The sequence below is a fragment of the Biomphalaria glabrata genome, chromosome 4 (genome assembly GCF_947242115.1).
Source record: "Biomphalaria glabrata chromosome 4, xgBioGlab47.1, whole genome shotgun sequence".
NCBI lineage: Eukaryota > Metazoa > Mollusca > Gastropoda > Planorbidae > Biomphalaria > Biomphalaria glabrata.
The window spans coordinates 5,000,649-5,021,298 of record NC_074714.1 but is presented as its reverse complement, the minus strand read 5'-3'; the positions used below and the strand labels follow the sequence as shown (position 1 = coordinate 5,021,298).

At 37.3% G+C, this 20,650-nt stretch overlaps 1 protein-coding gene across 3 annotated transcripts in view; it reads right to left on the bottom strand.

Moving 5' to 3' along the window:
- Window positions 1-3,034: 3,034 nt before the first annotated feature.
- LOC106075197 (neuromedin-U receptor 2-like) overlaps window positions 3,035-20,650 on the bottom strand; it is a 181,631-nt gene continuing 164,015 nt past the window's right edge. For all 3 annotated transcript variants that reach the window (XM_056025715.1, XM_056025716.1, XM_056025714.1), the window contains one exon: window positions 3,035-12,239. In XM_056025715.1, coding sequence (XP_055881690.1) covers window positions 10,908-12,209 — 1,302 coding nt within the window. In that variant the 5' untranslated portion in view covers window positions 12,210-12,239 and the 3' untranslated portion in view covers window positions 3,035-10,907. The remainder of the gene's footprint in view (window positions 12,240-20,650) is intronic.

The following is a 20,650-nucleotide window of genomic DNA, read 5'->3' as shown; positions in this document are numbered from 1 at the left end:
AGATAAAGAGATAGAGGAAAATAGAGAAAGAAAATAGAAAGAGAGATAAAGGAGAATATATAGATATATATAGATATATGATTTTGTGTTCTTGAAGTACTGCTATCTTTCTTTCCCTTCAAATGTTGTAGAAGCAAAGGGAGGATACTAGGATCAATTCATAGAAATGGTTAATTCGTGGATTATTTACCCTGTCTATTTACCCTGTTTCACTAATCTCCATCATTTGAAGATCTACATGGTTAAGAGAGTCTACTCCCTTTATCTGACAACAGAAATGTAAAATTTCTCAAATTTAGAATAACTTTGTTTACAATCACTCTTAAGACTGTATTGATGAGAGGGAAATCAATTGAAGAGTTATAATTTTAAAGGGAGATAATATATATTGAGAGTTATATTTTCTTTATGTGTATCATCACATCAATCATTTGTAAATTGTAGATTCCTGAGGAAATGGTAAGCGAAGGAAGAAATAAACTTATATTTATCCATGGATTGCAGATTTAGGGTTGCCTCAAGTATCACTGTTTAAACGTTGTAATAAGTTGTAAATAGATGTTTGTATTGTTTGTATCCATAATAGGAAAATGTCATGAAGTTATGATGCTTCTTGATGATCTTGAAGATGGACAGTGAGATGGACAGTGAGATGGACAGTGAGATGGTACTTGGCATCGTAAACAACGTTCTTGTGGCGTGATGGACTTTATCTTGTACAACGTAGTTTGAACCTTGTACAGCGTAACCTGTGGTAACTACAACGTAATGTTTCGTACTCATGGACTGTTGCACTTTGTGCAGAAAGGTTACACTTTAAACTTTGAACTGTATGTCAAGTCATGTACCACATTCACCAGCAATCTTAAAGTTGAACTGTGTATCACGTTAGATACCACATTCGCCAGCAATCTTAAAGTTGAACTGTGTATCACGTTTAGATACCTCACTCACCAGCAATCTTAGTGTTGAACAAACGAATATTCACATTTGACTAGAGTAACACCTTTAGTAAAATCACTAAATTTAGAAAGCCTTCAGGACAGAAGGCTCAAAAGTAAAGTAGCAATCATACATAAAACACTGAACCATAATCTTCAAATACAAAAACAAAATTTAATAAAATACTCTGAAAGACACAAAGATAAAGGCACATTCCTCGTCCCATATGCTAGGACAAATTTGTACAAATACTCCTTCTTCCCTAGTGCTATTAGAGCATGGAATGGGTTGCCTGAGCTAGCCAGGAAAACCAGTGACTTGGCAGAATTTAAGTCATTGGTTAATATGCATGACTAAATGCATGACGCGTAGGGCGTAATCATCTTCTTTTTTGAAGTAACGTCTGTATTATATAAGATAAGAAGTATCACGTTTAGATACCTCACTCACCAGCAATCTTAGTGTTGAACTGTGTATCACGTTTAGATACCTCACTCACCAGCAATCTTAGTGTTGAACTGTGTATCAAGTTAAATACCACATTCACCAGCAATCGTGTTATTGAATAGTGTGTCAGAGGCTCTAAGTTGTGTTTTACAGTGACATTACTATTTGTTCAGTAATACTGTGTTACCGAGCTTACCTTGTTGGATGTCAAAGGACTTATTTTGGTGAATTGTCATTGAACTTACCGCAGTGAGATGTCTGTGAACGAACACTGTGAGATACCAGTGAACCTACCTGAGATGTCAAGAGAATCTATTTGTTGTGTTGTCCATCCCCATATTTATTGTATTTGTTTTTTCAAACAAAATTCTCCTTGCTATTGTTAAGACATTTTACTGTACTTTTTGTAAAAAAAAATTGTTAAACATTTTTTTTTAGAAATGGTGAAGGAAATGTAATGTACTAGTTTAGAGAGTAGGTTAGTTTTGTTAAATATATTGTGTATAGTTTTTAGTGACGGTAAAAGTGATTTGATTTGATTTTGATTTTAGGCACATCGGCACAATTTAGGCCATGTCGTGCCTGCAGTCCCTTAAGGAACGGTAAAAGTAGTGACGTAGTAAGACAGACTAATGACGTAGTAGACTTAGGCGGACAAGGGTGCAACATGGCGTTCATCTAGAAGTAGGCTGTGTTTTGAATAGTAGTTAGAAATAGCGACGTTTTAGAAAGACTGGACGGATTTCCCAGTGATTAATAAAGTCTCATTTTATAGAACTGAAAGTTGCTATCAAGTATGTTTAATTAATAATGTTCTGTGGCTAATGTTAAGTAATACATGATACATAGTCGAAGTCAGATTAGATTTGCCCATAACATTAGACAGATGGATAGATAGATAGATAGATAGATAAATAGATAGATAGATAGATAGATAGATAGATAGATAGATAGATAGATAGATAGATAGAAAAAGAAAAGCCCCCCTTTTAGACCTTGCAATCTATAAGCCAGATAATGTAAAGATCATCTGTTTCTATGGCCGACGGTTAACTAGAATGTCCTGTGTCCAGCACAACTACCAACAACTTTTACTTTCGCGAGCTAATGTCAGGTACACCATTAGAACTGGATAAACTCAGGAGCATCCTAAAATCCCGAAATTCATAACCCACTCTTCACCGAGATTCGAACCCAAGACCCATCGATTAGGAAGCCAAACAATCAAGCTCCTCTGGCAGCCATCAGGCATTTTTTTTTAATTTAATTTTCCAGATAGGCCTAAAGTGATTGTATGCAATATCCCATAACGAATATTGTTCTATTACATTGATATTGTCCTTATAAACTAAAAAAGTAAGAAAGCACAGACCTATATATTTCTGTGGTAAAAAATATAAACTTTAGTAATTGTTTCGTTCCCCTAAACTTAAAACTCGGCCACATTTAAGTCTACATTAGTCTACAACATAGACATAGATTTATTTATGTCTATGGTCTACAACATGTTGCAAACCTATTAAACAATTTTTTTTCCCTCCTGCATTCAAATTAAGTTTTTTTATTTTTACTTTTTATATTGCCAGTTTGTCAAAACCAAAACCAAAATTACACGATATAAATAAATTGTAAAACAATAAGCCTCTGATGTATTAATAGCCTTTTATTATTAATGCAAAAAATACACCTAAAATGGGGGACGCTGAAGTTTTAAAATATACAAATTCGCTTCATATTGTGCCATTATAAAAAGATTAAAAGATAAATTTGCAAAATAGTATACACATTGCAAATAAGGCCCGCTTAAGAGCGTGATGGCATTGTACGATAATTAAACTCAAGTCCACACTCTCATTCACCGACTCACTGACAAACACACACATACATATATATACATATACACAAATATAGATCTTTACACAATTCTTTACAAACAAACGCCTTATAGAGATTCCCTCTTGCAACACATGGTGCCCTAATGAAGTCAAAGTGGATCTCATTCTGTGTTCAACATAACTAGCTTAGCAACTAGCTTTATAACTAACATTACAACTAACTTAAGAACTAACTTTACAACTATCTTTGCGATTAGCTTTACAACTAACTTTACAGTTAACTATACAAATAACTTTTATGTAACTTTACAACTAATTTTGCAACTAGTTTTAATCTAAATTAACTAACTTTACAGCTAACTTTACAACTAACTATGCGACTAGATTTACAGCAATATCTTCAGCTTTGCATGAGGTCGTCCTGTTCGTAAAATTATGAAACTCTTTGCCACTAGCCCGCTAAACCATTGGTCAGGATGACAACTTTTAACTGAAGCTAAACATTTTGTTTCAAAGGACACCCGGAAGGTGCGTACAAGGAAATGGACCTCATTCACCAATCGTCAACAAACATTTAGTCACGTGATCTTATTGATAAAACAACGGGAAAAAAAACTGTCACGTGACAACCATCATGAATTAAACATGAGATCGTAAATTATATAGAAGAGATAGAGCACCACGTGGCTAAAAGTTGTTTGTTTACGATTGGTGAATGAGGTCCATTTGGGAATCCTTCCAACACTTTAAAAGTTGTGTATATGAAAACAAAAATCTTTGGTTAAAGAAGCCACATATCTTACACTGAGTCCCCCTTCACTTGAGAACCCAAACGATTACAATGTCAAATGTGAAGAATACGTCAACATAAAGATACAACTAATTGCACAGTGTGGTCTCATATCACACAGATCGATGCGCTACGCTTGGTCAAAACGTAATGCAAATGCACACACGTTCAGATGTACACACGTTAAAATGTACACACGTTAAAATGTACACACGTTCAAATGTACACACGTTCAAATGTACACACGATCAAAATATACACACGTTCAAATGTACACACGTTCAAATGTACATACGTTCAAAATATACACACGTTCAAATGTACACACGTTCAAATGTACACACGATCAAATGTACACACGTTCAAATATACACAGAGTAAAGTTTGATAAAAAAAAATGCATCACAATGTTTATATCCTGTTATCACACATATTTACATAACTGATCACATTATTATCACGTGACCATCACATGACTTTTTTTTCTCTCTTGTTCACCACAATGTATCACCCGGGAACAATCGTCCTAGAAGGCCTGACCTTCGACACTCGCAGCCTGTGGGCATTGAAGAACAATATCTCGTTCACAAGGCTTATGCCTGTACAACGTGTCAACGAGCTATAGTTCTTCACTGCCCAAATGTTGTGACGTCGCAGGTCAGTGTTCAGGCCTTATAGGACGACCGGTTCCGTATTTCCACACAATTGCCATAGTATTAAATGTTTTACGTGTTTCGGATGTTCCTTCAGAGTTGAAGATAATTACTTCCTAGTCCAAACCTCCCGCAGGACGACGAGGGATGGGAGCGGGCAGGGTTTGAACCCTGGACCATCAATAAATCTGAACGACAAACCGCACGACCAGGCAGCCATCCTGATAAATGATAAGATGAAGTTACGTGTTGACAGTCCCACTATTGCCACACAGCAAGGATGGGTCACACTATACAGTTCAAATGTGAGTAGGATTAATCATGATTATAATGATGCTCAAATTATACACAAATCTGCAATAATCATTGACATTGCGGTAACACTATCATACATTGCCCAAAAAATAAAACAATTAAACATGAATCTATACTCCTGGAGTTTAAAAAAAAAAGAAATTGATAGCAATATCTCTATCCTGATATTATAACAGTGACTATTGACCAGGACCGGATTTAAAGATGTTGAGGCCGCGGGTTAAGATTTTTGTGGGTGCTTCTACACTCTTTCTTAAGCTTTAATAAAGATCCACTTATGAATAAAAATATTTATATCTAAACGCATGCTATGTTTTAGAAGAAAGAAACAGTACTTCTATATTTAATATCGCTTTCCTTTTAAAACAAAAACAATATTTAATAAGCATATTTTAGTTTTAAAAAAGTATTTAAGTTTGAGTTTCTGGAGGGTTAGGCCCTTGGTACACCACCGTAAATCCAGACCTGTACCGGTATTTACAAATTCCCAGCAAGCTACAACTTCAAGCGGTCACTTCTGTATCAGCGCCAGTGTTTAATATGAGAAACAAAATACTTTTAGCATCGGACCAGTCGAAATTCCGAGATATTTTTCTCTTTTGTAGTGGCCCCCTTTCTTACGGAACCCCCGGGACTGTAGCCCCGCCTGCCTTCACCTAAATCCGGTCCCTCTACTGGCCCTTCACTGATCGTCGAGCCCATGGGCATAGATCATCTGAGAAAATTCCTGTTTCAATTCGGAGGGTGGTACGGCTGCAGACACGTGCTAGAACATTCAGTTGACAGTGTTGACGCGGGCTGCACTAATCTTTGCTTTCTAATGACTCAGTGCTCGCTGTGCCAGAGAACGACTACTAGCTTTTCAATAAAAACAATTTTAAACAATGCTAACAACATTGATTTTCAGGAGAAGCAGACGATTGAGGCTTGCTTGACGGCGTGTCCAGTACTTGAATGAGGTAGTTCCGGATCTCTTCTCAGTCACGTGGGTGTGTTATTTACATTAATGACCTCAATGATTTCATTGTAATTTAAACATGAAATTGACATTGCGGTAACACTATCATACATTGCCCAAAAAATAAAACAATTAAACATGAATCTATACTCCTGGAGTTTAAAAAAAAAAGAAATTGATAGCAATATCTCTATCCTGATATTATAACAGTGACTATTGACCAGGACCGGATTTAAAGATGTTGAGGCCGCGGGTTAAGATTTTTGTGGGTGCTTCTACACTCTTTCTTAAGCTTTAATAAAGATCCACTTATGAATAAAAATATTTATATCTAAACGCATGCTATGTTTTAGAAGAAAGAAACAGTACTTCTATATTTAATATCGCTTTCCTTTTAAAACAAAAACAATATTTAATAAGCATATTTTAGTTTTAAAAAAGTATTTAAGTTTGAGTTTCTGGAGGGTTAGGCCCTTGGTACACCACCGTAAATCCAGACCTGTACCGGTATTTACAAATTCCCAGCAAGCTACAACTTCAAGCGGTCACTTCTGTATCAGCGCCAGTGTTTAATATGAGAAACAAAATACTTTTAGCATCGGACCAGTCGAAATTCCGAGATATTTTTCTCTTTTGTAGTGGCCCCCTTTCTTACGGAACCCCCGGGACTGTAGCCCCGCCTGCCTTCACCTAAATCCGGTCCCTCTACTGGCCCTTCACTGATCGTCGAGCCCATGGGCATAGATCATCTGAGAAAATTCCTGTTTCAATTCGGAGGGTGGTACGGCTGCAGACACGTGCCAGAACATTCAGTTGACAGTGTTGACGCGGGCTGCACTAATCTTTGCTTTCTAATGACTCAGTGCTCGCTGTGCCAGAGAACGACTACTAGCTTTTCAATAAAAACAATTTTAAACAATGCTAACAACATTGATTTTCAGGAGAAGCAGACGATTGAGGCTTGCTTGACGGCGTGTCCAGTACTTGAATGAGGTAGTTCCGGATCTCTTCTCAGTCACGTGGGTGTGTTATTTACATTAATGACCTCAATGATTTCATTGTAATTTAAACATGAAAATGGTCTAGATCTAGACATCTTTAAGTAATAAAAGGTATGTTACAATAATTCACTAATTTGTATGATTATTTAGTAGGTCTACTAGATCTAGGCTAGCACTAAATCTAGATCTACATCTTATCATAGGAAGATATTGCCATTATTGCCATGTATAAGACCACAGTCACATGACTTTTTATAAAGTAGGTCAGAGATTCGGAACTACCTCATTGTCAAACAGTTCATTAAAATTACGTAAAGTTCAGTACGCTTATTTCATTCCCAATTCATCTGATGCAGACAATCTTTCCAAAACATGTGACAATCTACCACATTATAGTAAGGATGCATATGAACACACACATAAAGCAATTTATATTTGATCATTATAATAATCGCCTCCCGGGTGCTAGCATATTGGTTAGCTTTACATTTTATCATTTATAGTCTACATTGTGTGATGTATTATTAATATTATAGAACAACATTCCCTGGTACATGTCCTGAAGCAGTGAAATTCAAGATCTATAAACGATACTTGCTGGAGAGTATACTGCTTATTTGACAACTATTGAAAAACAAATGTATACCGTGGCTCTGTTACCCTTTAATTGTTGTCAGTCAACCAATTAAGAGTCGCTTTACAAGAGTTTCTTTACAAGAGTCGCTTTACAAGAGTTGCTTTACTGAAGCAGCTTTACTTAAGTTGATACTTAAATACGTTATCAAAAATTGTGTTCTTTTCATGACCTTTGATCTAACTATGGGTTAATTTTAAAATACAATGGAAATCATCCACAAGATGACATGCTTGTACAACTATGGATAGGATATCTAGTGCTATGTATGGATTTGTTGAACTCAGTATTTTGTGGTCTATAGTGCTATGTGATGTTATATAGTATTATTTGGTAGCATGTAATGGCATGTAGTGTTGTGTACTGGTATGTTATGGTTCGTAGTGGTATGTAATGGCATGTAGTGTCGTAGTGGAATGTTGTGGCATGCAGTGGCATGTACTGGTATCTAGTGCTATGTAGTGGTATCTAGTGGTATGTAGTGGTATCTAGTGCTATGTAGTGGTATCTAGTGCTATGTAGTGGTATGTAGTGGTATCTAGTACTATGTAGTGGTATATAGTGTCATGTAGTGGTATCTAGTGCTATGTAGTGGTATCTAGTGCTATGTAGTGCTATATAGTGGTATGTAGTGGTATCTAGTACTATGTGGTGGTATATAGTGTCATGTAGTGGTATCTAGTGGTATGTAGTGGTATCTAGTGCTATGTAGTGGTATCTAATACTATGTAGTGGTATATAGTGTCATGTAGTGGTATCTAGTGCTATGTAGTGGTATATAGTGTCATGTAGTGGTATCTAGTGGTATGTAGTGACATGTTGTGGCATGAAGTTGTATGTAGTGTCATACTGTGTCAGGTAGTGTTATATAGTGATATGTAGCCTTATGTTGTGGCATGTTGAGGTACGCAGTGGTGTGTAATGGTATGAGTGGCATTATACTTATACATTTTCGGACGCGCCTTCAGCAATGAAGATTATAATTTTCTTCACAACGAGAAGGGTTGGTGGAGGACAGGGTTTAAACCCGCGACCTTCGAAGCAACAGACCAGATGAAATATCACATACCCATGCGGCCATTAAGTGGTATGTATTGGTATGTATTTGAAATTTGTAATAATGTTTTATGTAGTGGAATATAGTAGAATGTATTTGGTTGTATGTAGTGGAATGATGGCTATCTTGTAGAGCTATACATTAAAGAGTAAGCTAAAAAATGTTTAAGTTCCTTGCAACTCTTTGAAATGTTTTCGGATGTATGCAATGTGTACACTAAACGGCGGGTTGGGTGGCCCGGGAAGGGTGGAGATTCTATCCTTTCTCTGGTAGCTATACTACAATTATGAAGACAATGATACGTCGAATGACATGGATGCTTACATATTATAGATAATAAAATCTTAAAGACAATTTATGAGTTTTGAACATAATACTAGTATCACAATAGTTGCTGTACACTTTAAACAACAATAGTACATGATATATTTTTATCTCTCAAGCCACACATTAAACCTGTATAATTACGTTTGAGTCAAGCTTAAATATAGGTTTGAAATACATGATAGTTCAATGTTCTCTCACAGATTTAGTGGAACTCAATTCGAAGTCTTCTGATCGCTTCTACCAATGTGTTTACTCCTGGATCGAGACTACACTTGACAGCTTTATAATTTCCTTCTGCTGTGGTGTATAGAGATCCATGTTGTGTAGAGTATTCAGCTTTGTCTTTGAGTCGTCCCTGACCTTTCCTCCCATCTTTTTGTTTGTATATCAAACTACACATTTAGTACTTGACTTAATACATACACATTTTGTTACAAAGCACGTTCCACGTTCAAGTCTCTCAGTCAAACTGTTTTCTGAACAAGCAAATAAAATAATTCATGGTAGATCTACAAACATATTTAGACTAGATGCGAGTATTCCCGGATCATACTCAAAGTTATGTTGAGAGAAATCAATAGTCTTCTACATATTTGAAACAGTCCGGACATCCGCACGATGTTTGTAAAGCAACAGCAGAATGCGGACACCGGCCATGAATGCATGAACGAGATGAGATTTTTTCTGAACATTTGACATACCAAAACCACGTGACTAGATTGTATAATATTTTGAAGATGTTCTATGCTCATATTGTTGATGCCTCAAACTAACTCACATCCAGAATAAAGAATTGATATTAAACTGAACAATTTAAAAAATAATCAGAATTTCGTAAAATATTTTTAAATGTCCCAAAATACAGAACATCTTCAACTCCTTTTGAACTATACAGACAATGGAAAGATAACGTTGGTATATGAAATTCCTCCGTTTCTCAGATGTCTTTGATCTGAACTGTTCGTATATAGTGAATGAAGTTAAACGAGCAAGTGAGTTTATAGGTCGGTGACTGTCGCGCTAGATTGGGCAAAGGTCATCGAGAACACATATCTTGAACACACATATCAATCAATCCATTTTTTGTTTTGCAGATGGCGGAGAGGTCACTAAAGGCCAAGCTTTAAAGCCGAGATGACCTGTCAATATTGAATGTCTTCTTACATAATGAATGCAATGGAGACACTCCTGAGGTAATGTCATGTATTATTTTATGTAAGTTTTCTGTTTGGGTTTCCCATTTTGAATGTTTGCACCCTTCAAGTCATTGAACACGGGCTGCTATATCCAGTCTTCTCAGATTTGTTAAAAAGCATTCTCTTATAATGTCTGCTCTTTGCAATAAGAGAATGAGGTATCACATTTGTACAATTCTCTTTTTCAATCTTCTTATAATGTGTGCCATTCAGCGTTGGTCTCAAGTCAGGTCTAGAACCCTTTCTCTAGAACTCTTTCTCTAGAACCCTTTCTCTACAGCATTGTATGCAGGGAGTTCATACTTGTGATTAATTTAAAATGGCAAATATTTCCATTTCTTCATTAGTTTTATATTAATCAATGATCAATGTCAGACGCAACTAACTTCTAATTAACTCACATTGTTATTAGAATTGGCCACTTTTTTTTAAAGCCTTTATAATTAAACACTTCGATTTCGTAGTTCATCATTTCGCACAGATAAACGAACTAATTTTGTTATCCATAGTTTATACTATGTTATGTCCAGATTGGTCATTGATAAGCGTTTTTTGCGCAGTAGCATCTAAGCGTTTCGCCCTGGTTCGTCTTGTCCATTAAACGACTCAGCCCATGACCCAGACTGGGATGTAATGTTTATGTGCTGTTGTTGTTATTTGAGTGTTATTGTTTTACTGTGGAGATGTAGTTGTCCTGTGGACGAAGTTGTGCGACTGAGGGAGGCTCACGAAGTGTCCCCCCAACACTTTAGTCAGTCAAGCGTGATGAACTCTTTCTTCGTGCTACGGTCAGAGTCCATCTTCTGTGGGGGGTGACGCCTTCGGTGGAAGCAGCAGAAGACGCGCTGGATCGTTTTCTTGACCTGGCGCCGGAAGTGGATGTTGAGGAAGCTGTAGATGATGGGGTTGATGGCGTTGTTGATAAAGATGCAGTTGGCGCAGATCTTGAGGATCGCCCGGGAAACGCCAGTTTGGTTGCGGTCAAAGTCTTTTACCACGCTCCTGACTACCATCACCGCAAGGGCAGGGAGGTAGCTCAAAACGAAGGCCACCGTGACGGCGAAGAGGACCAGCGTGGTCCGTGTCACCTTCAGGCGCGAGGCGTACATGGCGATAGACTGCATCTTGGTACGCCGCTCCACGGACGTCTGGGTCAAGGTCGTCTTACCACTGCTGTTCATCTGCAGCTCCGTCATGGAGACGCTGTTACTCTGATGCACGGAGTTGTTCAGAGCCTCGTCCTCGCTGACGCTCGGCACGTATTTGATCCGAAGCCTCTTTCTCGAGTCGACGCTGTCATCCTTTGCGATCTGATCTCCAATGACCATCCTTCTCCGGCATCGTATCTCCATCCAAATCCGCATGTAGAGCGAGACTAGAATAATGAGTATCAAGATAAAAACAACCCCCAGCACAGAGTAGAACACCTTCTGAAAGGTGGTGTTCTTATAATCTTCTGAGATAGAACAGTCAAAGCCGTACACTCCAGGGACGGACGTATGGTTTCGGTCAATGCCGTACAATAGAATCACTGGGATGGACACTAACGCGGCCAGCACAACAGCCATCGCGCAGAGAAATCTAATCTTAGACAAACTGACCATCATGAGGGGGCGGCAGATCTTGAAGTAACGATCGAAGCCGATCTCCAGGAGGACGATGAGCGAGCCGTAGACGGTGAAGGTCTCGCACCAGCGCAGGATCTTGCAGCCGACCATGCTGTAGAAGGTGTAGGGGTTGTTGAGGTCGTAGATCTCCGTGGGCATGCCGATGACGCAGGCGATCAGGTCAAAGATGGCCATGGTCAGGATGAAGTAGTTGGAGGACGTCTTCCGGAAGCGGCGCCGGTAGACGTACACCACCAGGGCGTTGCCGATGACCCCGATGAACATGAGGAAGCTGACGAAGATCATGGCGGGGACGTTCTCCAGCACCCTCTGGGGCGACAGGCGCTCGAGTATGGCGATCAGCTCCTCGGTGGTGTTGGGCGACGTGTGGGGCGCCAGGGCGCGCGCTGTGGTGGTGGTTGAGTTCTCGTCGTCACTCGCCGCCATGTTGGTTTCGATAGTCTCTTCACCCAGAGTCTGGAAAAAAGGAAAAACGTAATCACGTTAGTAAATAAATTGATAAAGATTTGATCCGTATATGACATACCTTTAGAAAATATTCAACGCAGATTTTACCCCTGTTCAAGCAATATAGTAAATTTGTTTCTTTATCATTACATTCCTAGTTTTCTTTTCTTTTTTTTTTAATCTTATCTTATCTTAAAAATACTATAGAATAAAACTTTCATTACAAATCATAAAATTTAATTTATTTATCATCAGAAACTTCTAGAACTACATGGATCTTTGTAAATCATTTAAGCAATATCAGGAAGTCCAAAACATTGCCTCACAGTTATAAATATTTTTTATTTATTTTATTAAGGGACATAACCAGCAGTAATTTTATTGACGTGAATTACTTGAGTTGTGTCCCTTGGTCTGCTGTTGTTTTGTGCCACCTAATTTTAATTCAGATAGGCAGGTTACTAAAGAATTGTTCAAGAAACGCAAGGCTAACTTGTAATGAACATAATATACACGCACACACTCACACACAAACACGCTCAAACACCTGTTAACTTCTAGTCGAAATTAAGACAATTAACAACGCTTTTAGTTAACTACTTTTTCTGCAAATCAAAAAAGGCCAACATTATTAAGTCACTAATCCCAGCAGCCTTTGGATGCATTTGAACATCATTCACAAACAATCACTAACATCTTTCCACCGTCACCATAGAAAAACACACACCCACTCTCCATAACCCTGATACCATCTTGCCATCTCAAGCATGAGTGGATTTAAGTCTTAAGTGATTACGTATTATGTGATTAAGTCATATATGATTAACTCAATGAGGCGCGGTGGCTGAGCGGTATAGCGCTTGGCTTCCGAACCGGGCGTCCCGGGTTTCGAATGCTGATGAAGACTGGGATTTTTAAATTTCGGAATTCTTTGGGAGCCTTTGAGTCCACCAAGCTCCAATGGGTACCTAACATTAGTTAGGGAAAAGTAAAGGCGGTTGGTGGTTGTGCTGGCCACAAGACACCATCTGTTAACCGTAGGCTACAGAAACAGATGACCTATAGACCACAAGGTCTGAAAGGGGAACTTTACTTTACTTACATGCGTAATTAAGTCATATGTTATTAAGTCATATTTGATTAAATCATATGTGATTAAGTCATATGACCAACGCAGCATATTACATACGCATCTAAAAAAAAAACACAACTTTTAAATCGCTTGTATGCTTACTGACAAGTTTAAAGTTTTTTTTTTTAAAGGTTATTTAACCCTTAAAGTGCTGAGCTGTTTTACAGTGAGTGCATACAAAATGGAATTGCAATTCTGATGTTTAGAGGCTAAATTACCACACGCGTTTCAAGGGTTAAAAACTAACATCGAGTAATATAGCGTCCATGTCAACATTTCAGCCTATGTTACTGTAATTTTACTGCAAGTCTTAGCACTAGACCACACAAATGACTCTTGTTAGTCCGACACTTGATAATCCGACAAACTAAATAATCCGACGCGGCGCAGACGTAAATTCGTTATTATATACTGCACGTATGTGTTTAGAATGCAGGTAGGATTTCATTGTTACATTGATTACAGAATGTGAACGATGTAATCAAATTCTTTGTGACAATACAGTTTTCTTCTTCGTCTATTGTTGTTGTTTTTTTAAGTCTTCAAAGTACAACAGAATATCTTATGACATCCTCGACTCTTTATGTTGTGTTTGTTTTACGTATGTGAATGTTTCTGTTGTGTTGTCTTGATATTGTTATCCATAAGGATCAGTAAAGCAGTCTTAGTCTTGGTCTTAGTCTTAGTCTTGGTCTTAGTGTTGGTCTTAGTCTTGGTCTTGGTCTTGGTCTTGGTCTTGTTCTTGGTCTTGGTCTTGGTCTTGGTCTTGGTCTTGGTCTTAGTCTTGGTCTTAGTCTTGGTCTTAGTCTTGGTCTTAATAGAACTTTCTTGAAAACTACGATTTCTTTTTGAAGTACAACTAATCTTTTGGTAACCCGACGTTTTCGCTAATCCGAACTTACCCCCTCCCCCCCTTTCCCCCAGCCTCATAGCCGTGGAGCTATCAAGAGTCATCTGCACTGCCCTAATCATCGGGAACTTCGTTATTGATTTATGAGTCCGGGTGTCCTGTCGTTATAGATTCCCTCCTAGTGTGTTAAGGTGAGGGTTAGGGCAGAACGCTGGCAGAAGAACAGCGCTGGCAGTAAAGCAGCTCTTAACTCAAACTAAGTGTATTTATAACAAACTGAAGCGAGCCAGAAGCAAGGTATTCCGTTACAAGCTTGTCCGAAATCAGAGAAATTAAGTTAATTAAGTATTGCAATGTCAAGTCAGTAGAAGATCTTGTAAAAGTGTGACCAATAACCACGCCCCTTTTATAAAAGAAAAAATATAGCTGAAAAAAAAACACTTTTTAAAGATTCTTTCTTTTAAAGACAATACCTCTTTTATACAACTTATAGAGCGATTCTTTTTCTTTTAATGATTCTCAAATTTTGAAAAACAAAATTACCCCCCCCCTTTTCCGAGAAAGAATACTAGTTTAGCTAATTTATAAATCTACTTTATAATATTCCAAGCACATGATAGAGCATCATGGTGTCGCGCTGTGAAAACTGGCGCACAGATTGATGAGGAAAAGAGAACAGCGCTGGCAGAAGAAAAGCGCCAGAGAAGAAAAGCAAGGCCAATGACACTAGCTCCAGATGGAATAACCAGGATGACTGCCTGCTCGTGCAGGACTGTCGGTTGGATTTATCGATGGTCCCGGGTTCAAACCCTGCCCGCTCCCATCCTCCCGTCGGCCTGCAGGAGGTTTGGACTAGTAAGTAAACTATCTTCCACTCTGAAACATGTAAAACATTTTACAAACGTTAACCTCCCTAGTGTGCAGCTGAACATTTCGGGCTCACACAGGTCTCACCAGCCACATGAGGAGGCATAAAACCCCAAGTGCAAAACCCTCGAACCACGACTGACGAACTATATATATAATATTCCAATGACAGACCTTTAGATCTAGACATAGAGGACGATACAAAACATGTTCCTGAACATTATTTTATTAAAATCTACAATGAATGATCCCTACAAACAGAAATACCCGAAAATGAATTATTGCGGTCAAACTAGGGTTTTCCCAGTGTGGCCAACAAGATTGTAATTCTTCTCACAACGATATTCATCAGGTGTCAAATTTCTAGGAAAATGGTTGAAGCCGTTTTTGAGATCCGTGTCCAGATTCCACTCAGAAGGTTCCACGAAAGTATGAATTGATTAGAGGTGCTGTAAAAACTTGTATTAACTCTTTCTCTCCGTAATTATTTTTCCACGTTTTGGAAGGAATCCTTCATTTTGCTAATTAGTATTTCACTACCTTGTTATGATTTAGCTTCAATAGCTTTGTTGTTTGTTATCAGCAAATGTTGTATTTGGTATAGAATTAAAGGGAAATGAATGCTCTTTTTATATAGTTCAAAGTCAAGTTTAAAAAATGAAACATCAATTTAATTTAATGAGGTCAAAATCAACGATGGTATCGTTGATCAGGAGAGAAAGAGTTAAAAAATCTTCTGCAGTATTAAATGGACTACAGATATTCAAACTTGTCCATTCGGCTGATTATACCACAAGCCCAATAGGTGGCGGCCCATCCGGCAACTTGCCCGAATGCCCACATGGCCTGTACGCCCTTGTTTGTATGCATATTTGCTTAGACTTTATAGATGATGATACACGATGTTTTAAATTATTTGTGCTCATTTCTCTCGGTCATTGAACTGCAAAAAGCAATTTCAGAGCGACGTAATTATACCAACGCTAGCTCGTGTCCCGCGCAGAATAGAGGTGCATGACCTCCAAATGACTTTCCTGGACTTTGCTCCATCATATTTGACATGAGGTCAGGTCATTTACATCACTAATAACTCAACGATTTCCCTATCCGGACTTGTCCTTCGGCCAGGGCTATTTCCGTGACAGCCATTCATTACCGAAAACTGACCAGAAGCTTGGTCTTCCTAAATGACAGTGGGCCATTTTCAAGAAATAGTTTCAAAGAGAGGTAATCTAGGAAATTTAATATTATTGCGATTACCTCCCTTATTACAAAGCTTTTGTTAGTTCATTGTCTGTCTGAAAGTATGGGGGAGAAGAAAGAGGTATGTGTGTGTGAATGTTATCGTGGTCACTTTGTAAATGCATACAGAAGTTGTTCTACTTGAAATTCAGAGCTCAATCCTACTCAAGGGGACTAACTCAACTTATACCATAACATCTGTCAAGTAAAAGTTATTTTCCTTGTTCAATACCAAATCTAACAATTAATTACCAATAGTTAATAAACTTTTTTTTTTTTCATTGATTCTTGTTCTGACGTGTACAAGAATTAATTGTGCAAAATTTCAACTTCATCCGAGATTAAATGGAAGTTTTACGCAACAAACAAATAAACAACCCAGCACTAAGTTTTAAGCAATATAAACAACACAGCATTAAGTTTTTCGAAATGCCAGCTCCAACTCCAATTTTGGCTGGCAATAAAAAAAAAAAAAGGGGGGGGGTCTACCCTCGTGATAACACAGCCATCTTTTATAAGTGACGTTTCTTTTTAAAAGTTTTGAATAGAACTCTGCATTAATGGCACGCTATAAAAGCGTCTGGACAACAGGGCCCCTATTGAGCTACAAAAAAAAAGGTTTGTGGTTATAGAATATTTGCTGTGAGAATACTTAGCGGTGGAAATAACAGGACAGAAATAAAACCAAGAAATGTATAGCCAGATACACTCATTAACTGTCAGGCTGGATATAAATCATGGAAACTGGATCCTTGGTTTATTTTTGAGGTTATCTGGGTTGATATATCGTTTGTTTTCAAGCAATGTTTTTTAGTTATTGTTTTTTTTCTAAAGCTTGCAGCAAGACACAAATAGCAAAATCTAATATTGGCGTTATAACAAAGATATTTAAATTATCAATACCGTGTAAACAATCTATATTCATAGCACTTACAATGGGGAGACTATTTGGTTTGTCAGGTGAAGCCGACGATAATTAAATATCTTTGTATAGTCTGACAGGTCTTTAAAAAAATTTGCTAACCGTCAGTTGATATTATTCAGTAGCTGTTGTGTCAATGAAAATACTATTTTTATATTAACACTAGGCTTATTATGACATATATCTATCATTGGGCTTGATATGACAACTCAGGTGACAATCATCGAACTCCATTTGAGTGAGGGCTTGAGAGGTTCAAATCCTCTCTTGCAAAAGCCCTGGACAGAAACCCTGCTGTCTTGCGTAGTGCATGAATGTCGCCATACAGGTCGAGAATTTTTGGTTTCCCAGACCTGTCAAGACGGAGATCAGCAAGTCTGGGGCAGGTCGACAAAGGCCTAATTATGACATTGACTTTAATATGTCACTAGACTGATACTGACTGATTTAACTCTGGCACTGTTTTTCTAAGGCTATATTATTTCCAAGTACAGAATGAGAAATCAATTTCAGGCTTAAATCTGAATGTATGTGTAACGTTGCTGGTTTTGGAGGATGTCGCGATTTCAATTACTTGATATTTTGAATAAAACTATATGGTGGTGTAACAAACCAGAACATAACAGATGAACAAAAAAAGGTCTATTTCAAAGAGCACAGCTATTTATTCCAAAAAAAAGGTCACATTCCAACGTCACTATATCTAAAAACACGTCGTGTCCTAAGCACTGCTGAAGTGAGTCCCTTCCGTTATTCTGTCTCTAAGCCTTTTCCGTTGTAAGTTTTTTAATGCACCGTGACGTCATGAAAGAAATCCCCGATTAGTCTCAACTTGTACGCATCGAACTATAGAGTCATTACAGTGAACTGTGTGAAATAGATACTGTTTAAAAACTACATCCTTTACCTCGATCTACTGTCTCACGGAACAAACTAATTTGCATATTTCCTCTTGAAACTAGAGTCGGTCCGTTCTTTCTCCCCAAACCAATCTCGAATCTAAAGGGTCAAGCTGAAATTTTGCATAACTATTTCTTTTACTTGACAACACAAGAATCTATATTTAAAAAAAAAACAAAACCAATTAGTTAATTAACTATTGGTAATTAATTATTTTGATTGGTATCTCAAACAAGGAAAAAAATTTACACTTGACTGAAGTGGTGGTGTAAGCTAAATTAGTTCCCTATAAAGTCGTCGTCTGAGACTTAGTGAACACAAACATGAAGTAGAAACAATAGATAACTATAGAATCTTCCATGTTTATAGGCTCTCCGCTGGTAGAGTCTTTACCGTGTTGGCTTGAGAAGCCTGAGAAGGCTTGAGACATAAGTTCGGATTCAGGTCATTCCTCCTTTTTTTATAATTAAATTTTAAACGTTTATAAATCCTTCTTTATTGTTAGACTATATCTATTACAAATTTAATTCCAAGACTGATCCTATGTAACTGATACAACTATGCTTAATATAAGCTTTTGTTTTTTGTTTTATTTGTAAAGTGCAATATCGGAGTTTTGTTTTGTGTAGTGTTTATTTATTAATATTTATTAATGCAGTGTGTGGCTGAGTAGCATAAACCCCATTGCTACCTAAATGTGCTCGAGTGCAAATCCTGATGCAGACTGGAAATTTTCGGAAGTTGACTCCTGTTGCGCTGAGTGCCTGAAGCCTTCTTGCGGACTCCGCATCGCCCTCCACCCATATTTACAAAAAGTAGAATAGACCAGAGCGCCCTGAACTTACTACAGGTACAAGAAAGACTAACGGCACATAAGAAATAATTAATTATAATTGTCAAATTTTTGAAAATTTTGATGATTTTCGTTTCAGGACGCGTGTGTGTGTTTGTTGCGTGTCTATGAGATGAGTGGTTGCTATCAGCTACATCTGTTAAGATTTTTCTCAGCTACATCTGTTAAGATTGTTCTCAGCTACATCTGTTAAGATTGTTCATTGTTTTTGTTCATTTTCATCTTCTTCACCAAACGTACGTTACCCACAAACTGAAAGCATTCATTGATTGCAAAGACTTTTTTAGGTTTTATAATCAAATTCATTCTGGTAATTATCAATTTCGTTATCATTTTTTTAAAATCTGTTTTTTTCAGTAATCAGGAAAACTGTAGTTGCAGACAACGCATCCAATGTTAACTATTAAATATACACAACTACGAAAACTGACTTCTATAGTACTTATATTATACAACTAGACTCCAAAACTCAGGCCTCTAACAACAATAATAATCTCTCAAGAGACGTCACTCTGTCCCAACCAATGGACCAATGAAAAAAACAACAACCTAGAAATCGTTAAATCTTACACCCAAGATTCTATCAGGTGCCATCCACAATACTATATACAAATCACCACACTCAGTCTTACAAACAATTATCCTATTTTCTTCCTATAATTTTTTATTAAAGTCCTTTAAGTATTTTCAAATTTATGGAAATTGTCTTTACCATATACAAATAGTTCAAGTAAGATAATAAAGACCTTATTAATATAAGATTTCTAATGTGTTAAAATCTTTAAATGACATCCTGTGGTCAGCACAACGACCAACCACCTTTACTTTTACCAAACTAATGTCGTTTACCCATTAGAGCTGAATATATATATATATATATATATATACTTCTCTCATTAAGTAGCATTTATATTTCATTCATCGAAATCAAACAAAATAATTGATCGCCAATAATTAATTAACTAATTAGTTAATCTTTTTCAAATGATCGATGTCTTGTCAGGTTCAATGAATAATTGTACAAAGTTTCAACTTGATCCGAGAATGGGAAATGGGAGAAAAAACATGTTCAACTTTTTACCAGACAGACAGAGCTTTGTAAAAATACGGTAAGATTTGATAGTAAAAAATTTACTCTTGTCTAAACTAAAAGACCCTCATATTTTTTAAATTTTATTTTCATTTTTTTTTAAGATTAAATATTTTAGAGTTGTTGGTAACTAAAAGACTTTTCCCCCTCAGTCTTTACAATTTAGAAACTTCTTTTATCCGAGCATAAACTAAAAAAAAAAAAACAACCTCAAAGGTTGATATAAAAAGATCGATCTTATCGGTTCGATTCCACATGTGTACAGCCAGGTAATCGAATCGAGACTTAAAATGGACTCCCATAACAGACTTTATCCAGGTCTTCAGCGCTGGAACAAAGACTGCAGAAATGATTAAACTATGCAGGTGTGATTTCCTTTTGGATGCGAGACAATAGCTGTCCACTCTAACGCCATCTTTAGATCATATAATTAAAGTTAATGGATGCCGGGATTAATAAGGTTAGAAAAAAAAATCGATAACTTCTCGGCGTACACAATTCCTTTGTTCTTAAAGTTAGCTTTTTTTTTTTTTGGGGGGGGGGGTGATAATGCGAATCGCTAAT